Here is a 15,620-nt window from a genome sequence, read left to right on the forward strand (position 1 = left end):
CTATTATTTCTTTCCTATCAATAATATACTAATAATAAGCTTAACTACATTATAACTTTTAAATGATTCAACTACAAATGAAAGAAAAATCATTATAAATAAGTAATTATAAATAATTATAAAAATTTATAATAAAAAAAAAATAAAAATAATGTTTCATTATGTTTAAAAACATAATGAATTCGAGATATCTTTGCACTGGCTAAATTATATTTTTCATTAATTGGAAATATATTGCAATTTTTAAATTTCGTAACTATAAACGAAAAGAAAAACGAACTACAAACGAATAAATGATATTCCGAATCAAGATTTGCGAATTTTTTATTCTATAGAGTCAATTATTCTTTTAAATCATTATATTTTTATAATTTTGACTATATGGATGAACAAAATTATTGTTATATAAATAACTACAAATAAGATATTATATTCCATTTTTTTACAACTTAATTTATTAAAAATATATCAAAATATCATAAATTTATTTAATATGTATTGCTAATTACAAACATATTACCATATTGTACATTAAAATTACATTTTTGCAATTAATCAAATTCTTCGTAGTTTTTAATATTTAATTTAATGTAAATTCGATCTGTGTAATTGATCAAACTATCAAAAAATTGACATCAATCAATACCTTATTTTGCAATAATCTAATTTTGCGAGCGTTAGCAATAAAGGATTAGTGAATTTTGTGTTATGATATTTGCTTTGCTTCTATATATTAATTTATCTATTTGTTTTCTATGAAGTATGATGAACTGCATGCAATATAGAATTAATACTCATTGTTGCCAATTCAAACATGTGCATTAATATTAGCTTTCCATCGCGCGTTCCATATGTGCAATTCATTAATGATATTATTGTATAACAAATGTGGTATTAGTCAAGCAAGCGCTAAATATTTGCAAACGCTAGATTACAATAATTGGAGTCTTTTCTCGAAAATTATTTATTGCAATTTTCCATCGCTTTCGTTAAATCGTGAAAAAATTAAGTCGTTTAATTTCAATTATGTATAACGTTAAATAAATAATTTTAAATAATAAGAAAGAAATTATAAGTGTGTAACATACATAATTTTTTCAAGTTGTAAGATAAAGAAAAATATTTTCTAGGCTTTTTTATGCACTTCGAATATGCTATCAAGCAATTTTCTTATCACGAAATTCGCGAAATGGACAATAGCTCGAACATGGTCGCAACAATAGTCGCGTCATTAACATTGAATGCTAATAATTCATTCGTCATAACGCGAACAATTTCTCGGTCGTCCCTCGATCGCAATTCCTTTTAATAACGCTATTATAGTCTTGGAACGCGTTCAACTATGAGCATCCTTTCCAAATCGACTCTACAATCGCGTTTCGATCAGAATTGTAGGAATTTCAGGAATACTTCAACAACGAACACTCTCTGGTGTGTACTTCGAACTCTCAAGAGTTTTTAAAAATACAGCGAATACCAGCGTTGCACTCCGAGTGCAGCTGCGTGCAATTTTGCTTTCATCTTCTCTCGCATTGTCAGGAAATTATAATACTCGAGGTATATCTCGAGCTTCATTTTGGATTCAAGAATATTTTAATCTTAGTTCGCGGAAAAATCAATATTTTATCCGAAATTCTAGCAACGCATCGAACAAGGATCGCAATGTTTCTGATTTTATTAATATTGTAATAATAAGATTTTATTATTGTAATAATTTTTGTAAATTATGATCTAAACTAATGCAATTTCTTTTTATGTGACTTTTTATTAACTTGTTCTTGTTAAATAAATATCTTGAAATTTCAATGATTAAAGAATCTTATTATTTATCTGGCTCAATAATAACATTGATCATATGTATATCAATAGTTGATACAATAATAATCATATCTTTTGTATTTCATGCAACATGTAAATAAATCCTATGCATTGTTAACAATTGAATATATCGATATTTGCTTGTTATTCTTTTAATCGTTATTATATATAAATAATATAATATAAAAATTACGAAAAAATACGTCTCATTTTTTTACGCAACATTTTTGAAACAATTTTTTTATCATATTACTAATAAATATTTTTCAATGACGTAAAGCAACACAGGATTTATTATTGCATAATCATATTATAAATCGGCGTATATAAACTAAATACTGAAAAACTGAAATTTAATTAATTACGATAATTAAAGACTCACCAATCATTGTCTCGCTGTTTCTGATCCATTCATCTTTTTGTCCGAAGCGGTCATTATCGGGAGTCTTCGATGATCTATCGCACATGTCACTGAAATCCAGTCGATTAAGTAGTATCAGTTATCACTCACGATTATTATCACTCACGATAATCACGATAATTGCATTTTTTTTCTTTACCGACATTCATTTTACGCGCATTCGATCGATTATCGGTAATTATTCATTGTCTACACATCACATGACACTTGTGTATTTTCTCGCGTAATCACCATAATCTCTTGATATTTATATCTGACACTTTCGACGAAAAATTAGGCCACAATTCATTTAGCACCATTGTATTCACTGTCTCTCCCGGCATTTATGTCAGAAATGCACGATGCAAATTGAAACGTACATCCGATATTTTTCCCGAAATTCGCTGTTCGACGATTAATAGACGCGCAGATTTTCGAGGAATTTGTGACGTCACAACTCGTGACGTCACAACTTGTGTCTAGAAGCTTCGACGAAAACCACGAATTCTCTCGTTAAACCACGATTCCCGTTTATCGATCATAAATATCGATCATTTCTGTCGTTTGCGTGAATTGAAACCCTGATACGCATAGATTTGAGATAATTATGCCCCCGATATTCTTCTCGGCACTCGCGAAATTCACTTACGCGTAATGGCGGTCATTCGGCGATTAGCAAAAACGCGCGATTTTAACGAAGGGATGTATATACGCGCCATGTCGTCGAGATTTCGATCGAGGAAGAAAACCAGCCATTAACTGCGACTTACGCACCGTATGTTCGATCGCTATTGTTTAATAAGTGCGCGATATATTTTGCGTCGCGCCCGACCCCGTCGAAATACTCGCGACGACTGCCCCGCCCCCCTCCTCCAACTAGTGAAAATACGACGCCCTACGGGGTTCACACGTCAATCGCCAGGACTTATCGCAAAATCTCGACGAAGCGTGCAAGTGTGAGTATAAGTGCGGTCGCGTTTGCGTCTCTTCATCGTGAAATATTAATAAATGTCTTTATAAAATAAATCGAAGTAAATCGAAGTATCCGATATTTTCCTTTCGCGATAAATTTTAATTCGACGCTTCCGTTTCTCGTGTCTATTCCACGTATTGTGTGATTGGAAAAAGAAGAAAGAAGTTGCTACTCGACAGGGATGCGAATCGCTGACAAGCCCGCCAATCGCTTGTTTGATATTCGTAACATGTTCATCGATCGCGGCTTTAATATTGGAATTCTACACCGATAGTAAGTTAATACATATTCCTATTTTACTGTACGTAATTAATTTCCTACAAATTAACGTAATATAGAACGAAAGTGTTTGCGATACTCGTCTATAACACGACGAAACGAGGATACGTTTCTAGAACGAACATAATTGCGTGTTTACGTCACGTTCGCCCCACCACCGATTAAACGAATATTCGTAGTAGCAGGCGTCTCCCGGTACGTTCGACCTTGTACGGAATATTTAGAATATACGTGTCTTTCGTGCGTCAAATTTTCCAGGGACAGGGTGGGGATACGCAATCCCTATGTTTATTTTTTCGTTCATTAGATTGTCGAAAACGAATAAACGCGGACGATGTTATAACCTCAGACGTTCGCGTATCTTTTTCATCAATATTCGGATAAAAATTATACTCATCGGTCGACGAAGTAGTGATAAATCGAATCGCGAATATTAAAAATATATCAAAAGTGAAATATTACTGGCGATTTTTTCACGATTATCTCGTCGAAAATCACGGACGCATTTTCCGCGTTCTTCCTGTGCCGAAAATAAATACGCGAATGTATGCAAAAGTGTATAAATACGTTTTAAAAAGTGTAATATTGAAGCGTATATCGCGTGTAAATTTACGCGATCTTAATCGAGAGCTTTTTCGCGATTTATCCGTGAGTGAATTTTTAATTTGGAAGCAAACAAGAATTGGGATCGATAGCAAATACGCAGTATTATATGGCAGTTGGTGAGTGAATTATATCATAATTTTTTTTCTAATACATTTACCAAACAAAATATGATGAAAATATGATGACGTTCGAGATGATTTCAAGCACGAGATTCAAAGAGAGATTCACTCGACATTTTTTGGATTTTCTTGTTGAAATTTTTTTTCTTAGATTTTCGGAGATTTTTTAGATTTTTTTAATACATTCAACTTTTTTATTTTGTTGTATTGTCATCTCAATAACTTGTAATCCTCCGTTTTATAAATGCTTTTATAATTTTATAATTTGATCAATAAAGCAATTTCTTGTTAATAATTAATATAAAGTAAAATATTGTTTCTAACATGATCTTAAATAATTTTCACTGTAAATAAGTAAACAGTGTCATATTCAATTTAACGATTCAAAAACATAATGTGAGAGAAATCTTGTTCGTCAAGACTATTCAAGTAAATTCACACAATAAATCCTATTTTAGTGCAACCGTAATATATATACGTGTATCAGATGTCACATATTGTAATATTTTAATATTTTAATATTTCGGATTTAAAATTTTTTTATATTTTACATATATTTAAAATTTTTTTCCTAATTTTTTGTAAGCAATTATTTCCAACTTCATTTGTAATTATAAAATTTGTATTTATAAAAAGATGTAAATGTACAAATGTTATTATACAATACTTTTGGCACTATATTTATGATTTATAATTGTGATTATATTTATGATTTATCTATATAATATAAAGATTTTATATATACTACAATCTTTTTATTTTGAGTTTTATTTTTATCTATTTCATAATTAATATTGATTTTAAACAAAGATTATGAAATTCTCTTGAATAAAAAATTAATATAATATAAAATAATTATAATATTATATAAATTAATTAAAATAATTAATATTATAATAATTAATATAATATAATCTTTAATAGAACACAATTTGAACAATTTGAATAATTTATAAGTTTATTAAATATTAAAATTCGTATATCGAGATTATTAAATGTATGTTTAAATTGCATCTATAATTTAGGACACGCTGTATTTTATATGATAAATTTATAAATTTAGGATATTAGAGCTTCAATTAAACCTCGTCATTTGAATAAAGATCGCTTGCGTCAAAGGTCTTTGAATTCGAGTAGTTCAAGGGGGATTCACCTGGGAGAAGCTTCGTATACGACAGGCCCATTAAATTTTAAATGGTTCTGGATTAAATACGGAAACGCGTTCGCCGCCCGATCCGCTGGCAAATATCGCAGATAGAAAGGTTAAAAAGAAACAGTCGAGTGTCTCCTCGAAAGTCGGTAACTTTCGGTAAAGCGGTTGCTGTCGAGCGTAATTGCTATAATCGCATTTGCCGATGCCATTGACGTATTTGCATAAACGGTGATCTTTATTCGAAGTAAGTCAATTCCCATCGACAATTTATATATCAAAATTACCTGTTTCAATACATTTAAATATTCAATTTTAAATTGGCATGTAAATTTTTTTGAAATTTAGAAAATTTGGTTCTTTATATTCTCGAAACTATATTATAATGTTCAAAATATAATAAAATAATAAAAAAATGATTTGCAGATTCTTCCAAACTCTTCTACAACATATCATTTGTATTATTCTAGAATTATTGTAGAAATTTTGAAAGAGACTGCTTTTTTCCGCGTGAACGTTAAAGATTCACGAGACTCTTTGACCATTTCGCGATCCAGAAAAGGTCGCGGCGAACCAGAGATTTTATTCATGGAAAGTATTACGTTACATATTCAAAGAAGTTGCTGACCGTTTCAAGTTTCCGCGGAGAGAACCGTCATTGCCCTTTACTCCGAAAACTCTGGAAACCGTCGTGCGCGCAAATAAATCGACTCGAAGTTGACGCAAATAAATCTTGTTCGGGAAACCCAATCGGGGAATCGGAAATTCGCGTCTCGCGGTGTATCGATGACCATTGATCCCTTGCGCGTTACGTATTATATTCCTCGTTTTGACGTTGATGTTCGCTACCTCCGCCACCGCTACTGCTGGCCGCGTTTCGCTCCGGCCCCGGCGTTATTATTCCGCAAGCCCGGTAATAACCAAATTAACGCTATACACGAATTTCCGACGCGAGGCACGTAGTTGTGCGCGGCTTACACCGACGATGGGGCGACCAGTAAGCGGCCCGAAGTTTGGTATCGCGAGCTCGCCTCGAGCGATTCAAAGCCGGGCTTTGGTCCGCACCCTCGCTCTCTTCTCTCCCTTCGTCCCTCTTCCTCCCTCTTCTTCCCTCCGTCCTCTCTCTCTCTCCCTCTCTCTCTTCGTTCTCGTGCACGCCGACACGAACGGGGTAAGCGAGTTTGAGTCAGCCGTTCAAGGAACTCGAGGAGCACTATCCACTATCCTGCACAGCTTTATATGTGCCGCACATGGACACGTGGAAATTCGTGCGCGTCCAACGGATAAGTTCCTAACGACCCTTCACCTCGGTGCCGCCATTGCCGTAGCTGGGCCGATTGCATGTGCGGCGAAGCGATCGTATTGCACGTGCAACAGCTCGTGGATTTTCGGAGCTATCGAATACGCAGACGTGTCCGTGGTGAGGTATAAAGATTGAAATTGGTAGTGAAGAAGGGACGGTATATTACGGAACCTCATTCTCCTTTCGATTCCCTCGGAACTTCTCGGAATATCGATAATGATTTATTAATATCGTATTATTCGGGCAAGTTTCGTAATACTGTCTTCTCTTCTACAATTTCGGTGAACTTTAGGTTCGATACTGTAAACATGGATCGATACGAGCTGTTGCATTGTAGCTATTGTAGCGTTTCGTTTATACGCGAGTGAAAAGGCAAGGGTCATTATTGTGGTGTAACTGGTCTGTATTTTGAGGATTTACGTCGGTTTTAATCGGTGGCTGTGATTGTTTATTCGTATGATTACCGCGTCGAATTTTTGATTATGAATACAAAATGGCAAATATCAAACTTCATTAACGCTCCATTTTCTTTTTTAATCAGTCAAGTAATTTGCTGTCAGATGGGGTGAGAAAACTGCACATTCACGACGTGCTGTAATGAACAATTGATTGCGTCTGCTTTTGGCAGTTAGATGAAGTGATTTCAACATTAAAGTCGAAGTGAAGTTAAAAGTTTATACTCCAATTTTATTACGTTAATGATAATTTCATTTACGAGAGTTTTCCATCTCGTTTGATAGCATTCTTCTTATTCTAAGAAGAATACTGACAATTTCCGAGTTTTGCTGCATTATATCTTATAATGAACGATTCTTTCATTTATTTAAAATCTGAGATCTCTCTCTTGAGATTCTAATCATTTTAATAATACTTTATTGAAAAAGAAAAACAAATTAAATTTATTTTTTAACAATATTTTATATGTTTTTAATTCTTTCGTAAATATTTTATATGTTTAATTTTATAATTTTTGATAAAATCACGATTTTTATCCCAACAAGAATGTAGCATATGAGTGAGTTATCTGTATGTGTGTTTTTTATTTTCAATATTTAAAAAAAAATTGTGATATTAATGAAAATATATTATTTTACGTAATTATAAACTAATAACTCCCTTTCACGTTTCGAGTCTCTCTCTTTCTCCCTCTCTTTCTCTCTCTTTCAAAATGTATGATATAAAATATATAAAATATTAAAAAATATAATTTTTAATAACGCATGTTTTTATATGTTATTACAAGCAGAAAAATATAATTAGATATGAAAGATATATATCAATAATGAAAAAAAATTCTAATATTTTAATACATTAAATTCAATAAATTCAACAAATAATTTTGTGCGATACAAACCGATGACTACATTATTTCATGGCTTGTTCGACATATCAAGTTTATTCTCGACATTTTTTTTATTCTTTCTCTAACGAAAGGACGGCTATTTTTGGTTGCAGAGCTCAACTCGACGTCGCCATCAACGAGCGAACTTGGCGACCTCGCCGACGAGGCCGAGAGCGATGAGACAGACAATGCGGACAATGCGGATGATGAGGATGCGGTCGAGGACATCCTTTATATGCGCGGTGCCACCTTTACGATACATCTGGATGCCCCAGCCGAGAATTCTACCGCGGACGCGACGAAGATAAACGAGGGGAACGGCGTGGATCGGATCGAGCTGCGCGCCACGTCTCAGGTAACATTACTGCCATATTTCCTGGGTTAGCTTGTCGTATTGCTGCATAAGTGTTTGTACGTTGTTCCACGATCATTTGTTAGGTAGGATTCCGGTGAAAAATCTAGGATTTTTGATGTACAATAAAAAATACAAAAAGGCGACATATCGGATAAGGAAAGCGCTTATTCCACGTCTTTGAATGTCGCAATAATTCTTTTTAGTAATCCTTGAACGGACACAAGTATAGATTTTTTTTCTGCAGAATATAATACTGTTTTAATTGCTTCTCGTGTTTATTTTGTTGAAATTTGAAATGTTCTTGGAATAAAAGAATACATTTAAATGTGTACGAAATTATTTTTTTTTTATCACGAAGATTTATAAAGAACGTCGCAATATTTGTATATTTTTTGGAACTATCCGCAAAGTCAGTTGTCAAAAAATTTTAATTCTATATATGTACATATTTTAAAATACATAAAATCTTAAGGATTCTATTTAATTTAAAATATAAAGCATTTGTTTAAAATGTCTTAAAAATTTTCTTAAAAGTTTTCCTTGACTTTTGAACATAAAAATATTCCCTTGAGTTTTGAACATAAAAATTTGTTAAAAAGAATTTCATTTTTTGCATTTATCAAAAATTTCAGAAAAATTAAGTTTATTAAAATTTTCTTTTTTTTAATTGAGTATGTAAGTATATTTTTTAAATTATTTCTTTTCTATTTAATTTTATGTATAAAGAAATTAGTTTTATATAAAATGATTAAAAATAATATTCTGACAAATATCTTCATACGAAATGAAAAAATAAAAAAAATACTAGAGACAAAATATACATGTAAATGTTTATATTCAATTAAATACATTTTTATTTTTATTTTTGTTGTTTTTAGAAATGCAAAATAAAGTTCTGTAACAATTATTTTTGCGTGTGAAACACAAGAGAGAAACGAGAATCAACAAATATTTTAGCATATGTTTTAAGCGCAATTGTTGGAAACGACAAAAATGCTTATATAAGCTTTAAGATTGTATGTGATAAATACGAATTAAAATTCAGTTTCAACATTTATTGATTCAACACAAATGCTTGATATCATGCATTAGATTAATCAATATTACAAGAAATTACTCTATAAATTTAATTGATTGATATGTCGACATTCAGTCATATTTATACCAAATAGAGAAAATCGATCGAGCGTCGTCTTTAGGTTAAGCAGTCCAGAATAGAACATTCCGTAAAGGGACGTAAATGGATATGCTCGTCTATGTGCGAGGTATAGAAATAGCGATTATGTGAAATCGAGCGAAACTGGAATGTTCTCAATCAAGGAACCTTCTCTTGAACTGGAATTAATATTCATGATATAATCGAAGACGTAAAGTTTTGTTTAATGCGATAAAGAATTTGATCGAATTGTTGATGACATCGAAACTTTGCACTTTCCTTCGCCTGCACAATGATATTATATATTCTCATTTTTAAATATTAGCATCCGTTGCCATATGCAATATTGTTAATTAAAATTGAAATTAAAAGCAAAAAAGTAAATTAAAAGTAAAGTAGTAATGAGGGGGAATATTATTATAAGTTTATACCACACATGATTATTAAATAATGATTAAATTATTGTAAATGAATATATTAACATTGTGATTACAGGGAATATCATTAAAATATAATAAAATTAAATTAATACGTAAATTCACATCAAATTAATGCGCTAATCGACAAAATATGAATTTGAGCTTTTTGCTGATCTTTCTTTGCAAACGTGAATAAAATTTAATATTTTGCGACATTATTAAATATAAGACTTGGAAGCTCTAACGGCCAATTTTTATTCAAAAGCCTTCTCTAAATAAAAAAAACATGAGTCGTGCAACAGGTACTTTATGTTCGTTGTAGGTTTCTTAATATATAGCAGGCTATCTCATTATTTTTGAAAATTTCTTGCCCCTGAATCGACAACAGCGAGCGAAAGGATTAAGAAATCATGAAGCGAATGTCGAAGAGCGAGTCAACTCATAAATAATATTCGTCCCTGTTTGGCTCTTTACTACACGTTCTTCACATTCTATGTTTACGTTGTATCCTAAACTGCGCGAAAAAGTAGATGCAAAAATGTTTCTAATTTATTTTTTATTTAAATGTATCAATTTTATTAATTTGCAACTATTCTTATTTAAATTAAATATGAATATGATATTTATTTTTCATAGGTATATAAGTTGATATATAATCAATTATAAATCTAATACTATATTGAATATGATACTAAAATATTTTTCATGACTTACTAGTTGAGAAGTGTTATATTTAACACAGTTTTCCATGATATCCGTTAAATATACAATTTAGAAATAAACAAGTGAAAAATATTTCAGCGTTAATTTCTAAAAAAGAAAGAGAAAGAAAACTTTGTATATTTTTCAAAAACATTGAATTTATTTATAAAAAAATGTTTCAAATTTAATAATTAAATTTATAATTTAATTATTATTGAACAAATCTTGTTGATTAGTTGAGTTTAAAAAGCTATAAGCTAATGGAAGGAGATCAGTTTCTATACACATTTTACAATTTTGTATTGTATTGTAATTTTGTATACACATTTTACAATACAAAATTGTATTGTAAAATGTGTATAGAAACTGTTCTCCTTCCATTAGCTTATAGCTTTTTAAACTCAAAATAGCTTTTCAATTTCAATGCAATCCAATATGAGACATGTAATATTTCTTCCTTCTGTGATTATTTAGGGTCCAAATCTGGAGCAAAAACTGCCATCCACGATGGAAAGCATCGTGAGTACCGAGCCAGCGTGTTCCTTGGACTGCGGACCAGCTGGAAACTGTTATATCGAACAATCTCACGCGGATGAAGTTGATGTAATTGAGGATGACGAGGACGGAATCGTGGATCTGGAGGGTAATACCGTGAATCTTAGACGAAAGCAAGGAACGTTCAGACAGAGATGCCAGTGTCCTCTTGGAAGGGGTGGTGATCGTTGTCAGCTCGGTGAGTAATTTTGCCAATTTTCCTGTACATTCACTGATGTAACATACAAGAATTTTCTTTTCAAACTTGAACGACAAATCTAGTTTTAACGTTTCGTATGCAGTACTCTTGGATTACTTCATATAAAAAGAAAAAGAGAAAAATATCTGAGCCACTGATTTTATCGTAACTTTGTTTCGAAACTCATTCTCTCAGAAAGCGATATTTCCATAAAAGAGAGCACAGAGAATAATGTTATCACAGATATCGCGCACAATCTTTCATCCGTCGTTTCCCTGAACAACGTTAGAATGAAGGAAGCATTCGGAAGCGCGAAGTTAAACTCGATAAACAAGCGAGATCGACGTGAAACGTCGACGAGTGATTTTCCCCGCGAAAGGTAAACTCACGAGCAAGAGGAGGCGGCGTAGATCGAAGAATTGAAAACTTGCTCATCATCGGTCGTCCCGCTTTGTTCTGCTCTGTTCCACGCGAGAAACTTACGGCATCCAAGTCGAAACAGTACTGTGTTCTCGTTCCGGGGGCTTCGCGCATTCGACGCGATCGTATCTGTTTGCACCTGGCCGCTTTACGGAAACTCCCAGGAAACTCGACGGGACGCGCTCTCGATAATCCCGAACTTTTAACCCTTTGAGGTGTGGTATGCTCGCGCGCCCGCGCGCAAACGCGGTCCGACGAATAACGTTAAACGCCCCCGCCAAAGATCTCTACGGAAGATCGTCGTCAAACAGATAATGTAAACCGCCGATGGCATCTACATGAGTAAGAGAGACATATCGAGTCAACGTATATTAGACATTTTGAATTATGAATATTAAAACGATGAAAATTATATGTGATTGTTTCTTGCAATTTGCATAGATTATGTTCCATTAACGAAATCCATCTCGCGAATCGTTAAAGTTGATAAAATGTAGTACAAACACCTTTGCGCTATCAGTTTGACGTATCATATAGAAGCGTGGAATAATTAAAATTCAGCCGCTATATAAAATGGTTCAAAGTGTAGAAGAGATAACGGTCGAGTTGTGGTAACTGAATCTCTGGCTTTTGATGAATTCGTTTCATCAAATTTCAAAAATATAAATTGCGAAAATCATTATTTTCCCCCTTTCTATTATATTGTAATTTAATATGGTTGACATTACGATGATATTTCGGATTATGATGACCTTCTCTCAAATCGATGCTTACGATGGCTTCCAATACTTGTGATCTCCAAGCAATCAAATACGAATATTTATTTGAAGGATTAATACACAATTCAGGATTATATCGAGTTACGCTAGACTAGTTGAACCAATAGTATTCACCGATTATTTAGGACGCGAACATATATTTATAATTGTATAGATATTTGTATTCACATATTGACACTTTGCTTGCGGACAACGGAAAATTTACGCATGAAAATTGATACATGGCATGAGAATATTGAATAACTAAATTTCAATATTAAAAATTTCGTCAAAATATTGGACAACCGAATTTTAATTTCAAAAATCTCGGAACTTTCGGACCAGTGCGCGATAAATAAAAGTTGTGTACAACCGCGAAGAACGAATAAAATAGATATTTTCTTCGTTTTATTATATCGATCTTTGTTTCTATCAACTAACTCTATGAGCGTCTGGAATGTGAAACGGATTAAGCTACTCAATATTCGGTTTAATCTTGCAGAGTGGTTTATATTGCATCATAGAATTGCGTAGGATTAAGCGGTAGAAAAATTGCACGAACAGATCGATGGTTCACAGTTTGAAGTATGTTTTACGCCTACCGATTCGAGTGTTTTATCGTACCGTTATATGATACAGGAATTACGATATGGGAAATATTTATCTAGTTCTCACGAGTTATGCAAAAAATCAAAATGCTATAAGATGTTTTTCAGTTTAATGGTTTTCGATTAAATCCAATTTTTTTATTATCTTTCTATACATCTTTTATCGTAATAATAAAAAAAATGCTACAAAATATATTTGAAATATTTTTTTTTAAAATAAATCGTATGAAATGAATAAATATACACCTAGGTAAATGTGTATACTTATTGTACGGTGTGTATTTCTTATTTATCGGAGTAAAAATTTCGAGAAGTAACGTAGAAATATTATATCATTTGTATTTTTGAAACTGATTTACTATTATGAATAGCAGGAATTGCAGAAAATTTTGTGAAAATATATAAATGTTAAGAAATACGATATTGTAATCCTGTACACGGTTCTGCGACTGTGTTATTATATTGATGCCTGCTCCGAGAACGATGATGCACATTCTTCAAAACAGAAAGCAAATGCTTTGTAGCAAAAAAGCGAAAGATTATTCATACGCAACGTCGAATATCCTTTCGCTTTATGTGTTTACTTTATGCTTTTGCATTTGTTGAAATTGTTTGTTTCGTTTTTATTTACATGAATCAACAACGCTTTTATACATAAATCTATCATTGTATATGCTATAAGCAGAACTAAATATTCAATCGGTACATCTGCAGCAAATGTTAAACAATATAACAATAATATTATAATGTAATAATAATAATAAAAGAATAGATTTAATTATCAACAGTAATAATCAAAGATTTAATTAACAAAATAGTTCATTGTACATATATATATATATATATATATATATATATATATATATACATATGTATAAACAAGTAATAGCATAATAGTTTACAATTTTAACGTTCTGCTTACATAATTAATGTATAAATAAATAAATATAAAGTTCTATATATAAAATAAATAAATATATAAATATATGAAATAAATAAATAAATACATAAAATAAATAAATATATAAATATATAAAATATATAAAAAATATATGAATATATAAAATATATAAATATATAAATATATAAATATATAAATTAATTTACGCTTTATATTTTGAACAGTATCGATAGCTATACACAATATTATTTAAACGGAAAAATAATTAACAGGAATTATTGCACAGAATTATTACATATTTATTCTGCGCAATATAATGATATAATGTAACATTGTAATATTAATTTTTCATGATAAAGCGAACATGATGAAACTTTAACGACTTACGCGGCTGATTGCGACGTTCGCGTTGTGTTCTGCATGTTACGTGAGACAAGCCTTGTTTTATATTGACCCAGTACAGGATTATTCGCCACCTTGTTATTCGACGTGGGCAAATTAAGCCTCGCTGAGCGGCTTGGAGTAAAACCACGAGGTGGGCGTTGCCTGCCAGTTAATTCCGCTTGCGAAGGTTTAAAGCAAACGCGACCTGCAAACCGAGTCGTCCTCGTTGATTCCCCGGGCACAAGATCTAACGAGCTTAATTTATTTTACCAGCGACGCACACTGCATCATCTTCCCTCTTTCTCTTTCTATCCCTCCTCCCCCCCCTCTCTCTCCCTCTGTCACTTTTTCCGTTTCCATTCGCGTTTACACATATAAATATTTATCTTTTCAAACACGCGAAGTACTTTCGTTTTCAACCCGAAATCCTAGCCGCGAATATTTACACGTTTAACCGAAAAATATTGACTATCTTAAGTAAAAAGAGACGAATAGGTGTAATACGAATATATAAAATGCATACAACAGGTATAAATAAACTGACTCCAGAATACGTCTGTCATAAATCTGAATTAATTGTAATCAATTATTATAAACGCGAAACGAGTCTTTTATCCATTTCTGTTTTGAATATTAGAATGAAATCATAAATAGCAAGAATGAAAATAATGGAAAAATAATTACGCTTTTAAATAACGCGTGGAATAAATCATACCTCGTGGAATCAAGATCGGCAAAACAATAGCCTTGGAACAAATGCTTAATAGTGATAAATATCGCATGCTATTCGCAAATTAATGCGAAAGCGGGAGATAAAGCGTAAAAAGATAAGCAGCAATTCCATCCCTTTCCCTTTCCCTTCTGTTTAAACGCGAAAATAGTATCTCGGACGGCTTAGCTCGGAAACAAAAATTTACTAGCAGCTGCTGGTGGCTGTAACTTTTCAGGCTGCTACATTTTAATAGTGATACATTATCCGGACTTTTAATATTACAAAGTGCAGCTCGGTAATTCCGCATCATCCGTCCGCCATTGCGAGGTGCGAGAGACGGCGGCTTTGCCGTGATTTATGTCACGGTTGAAGCTGCGCGCGCGGCGCGCGATGAGCGGTAGAATTATTTTTTCGCAGCTGCCGCTTTTCCCATCTCTCTTCCTCGTTACAACCGGTCATAAATCAAGACAACTTTCCGTGTC

The 15,620-nt window shown here is 32.3% G+C and overlaps 1 protein-coding gene across 2 annotated transcripts in view; it reads left to right on the forward strand.

Annotated features, from left to right (window-relative positions):
- Positions 1–15,620, forward strand: part of LOC105250956 (pikachurin) — an 86,597-nt gene that overhangs the window by 22,365 nt on the left and 48,612 nt on the right. For both annotated transcript variants that reach the window (XM_025408657.1, XM_025408658.1), the window contains exons 4-5: positions 8,104–8,345; positions 11,097–11,355. In XM_025408657.1, coding sequence (XP_025264442.1) covers positions 8,104–8,345; positions 11,097–11,355 — 501 coding nt within the window. The remainder of the gene's footprint in view (positions 1–8,103; positions 8,346–11,096; positions 11,356–15,620) is intronic.

Source organism: Camponotus floridanus, unplaced genomic scaffold (genome assembly GCF_003227725.1).
Source record: "Camponotus floridanus strain SB8 unplaced genomic scaffold, Cflo_v7.5 scaffold22, whole genome shotgun sequence".
Classification (NCBI taxonomy): Eukaryota; Metazoa; Arthropoda; class Insecta; order Hymenoptera; family Formicidae; genus Camponotus; species Camponotus floridanus.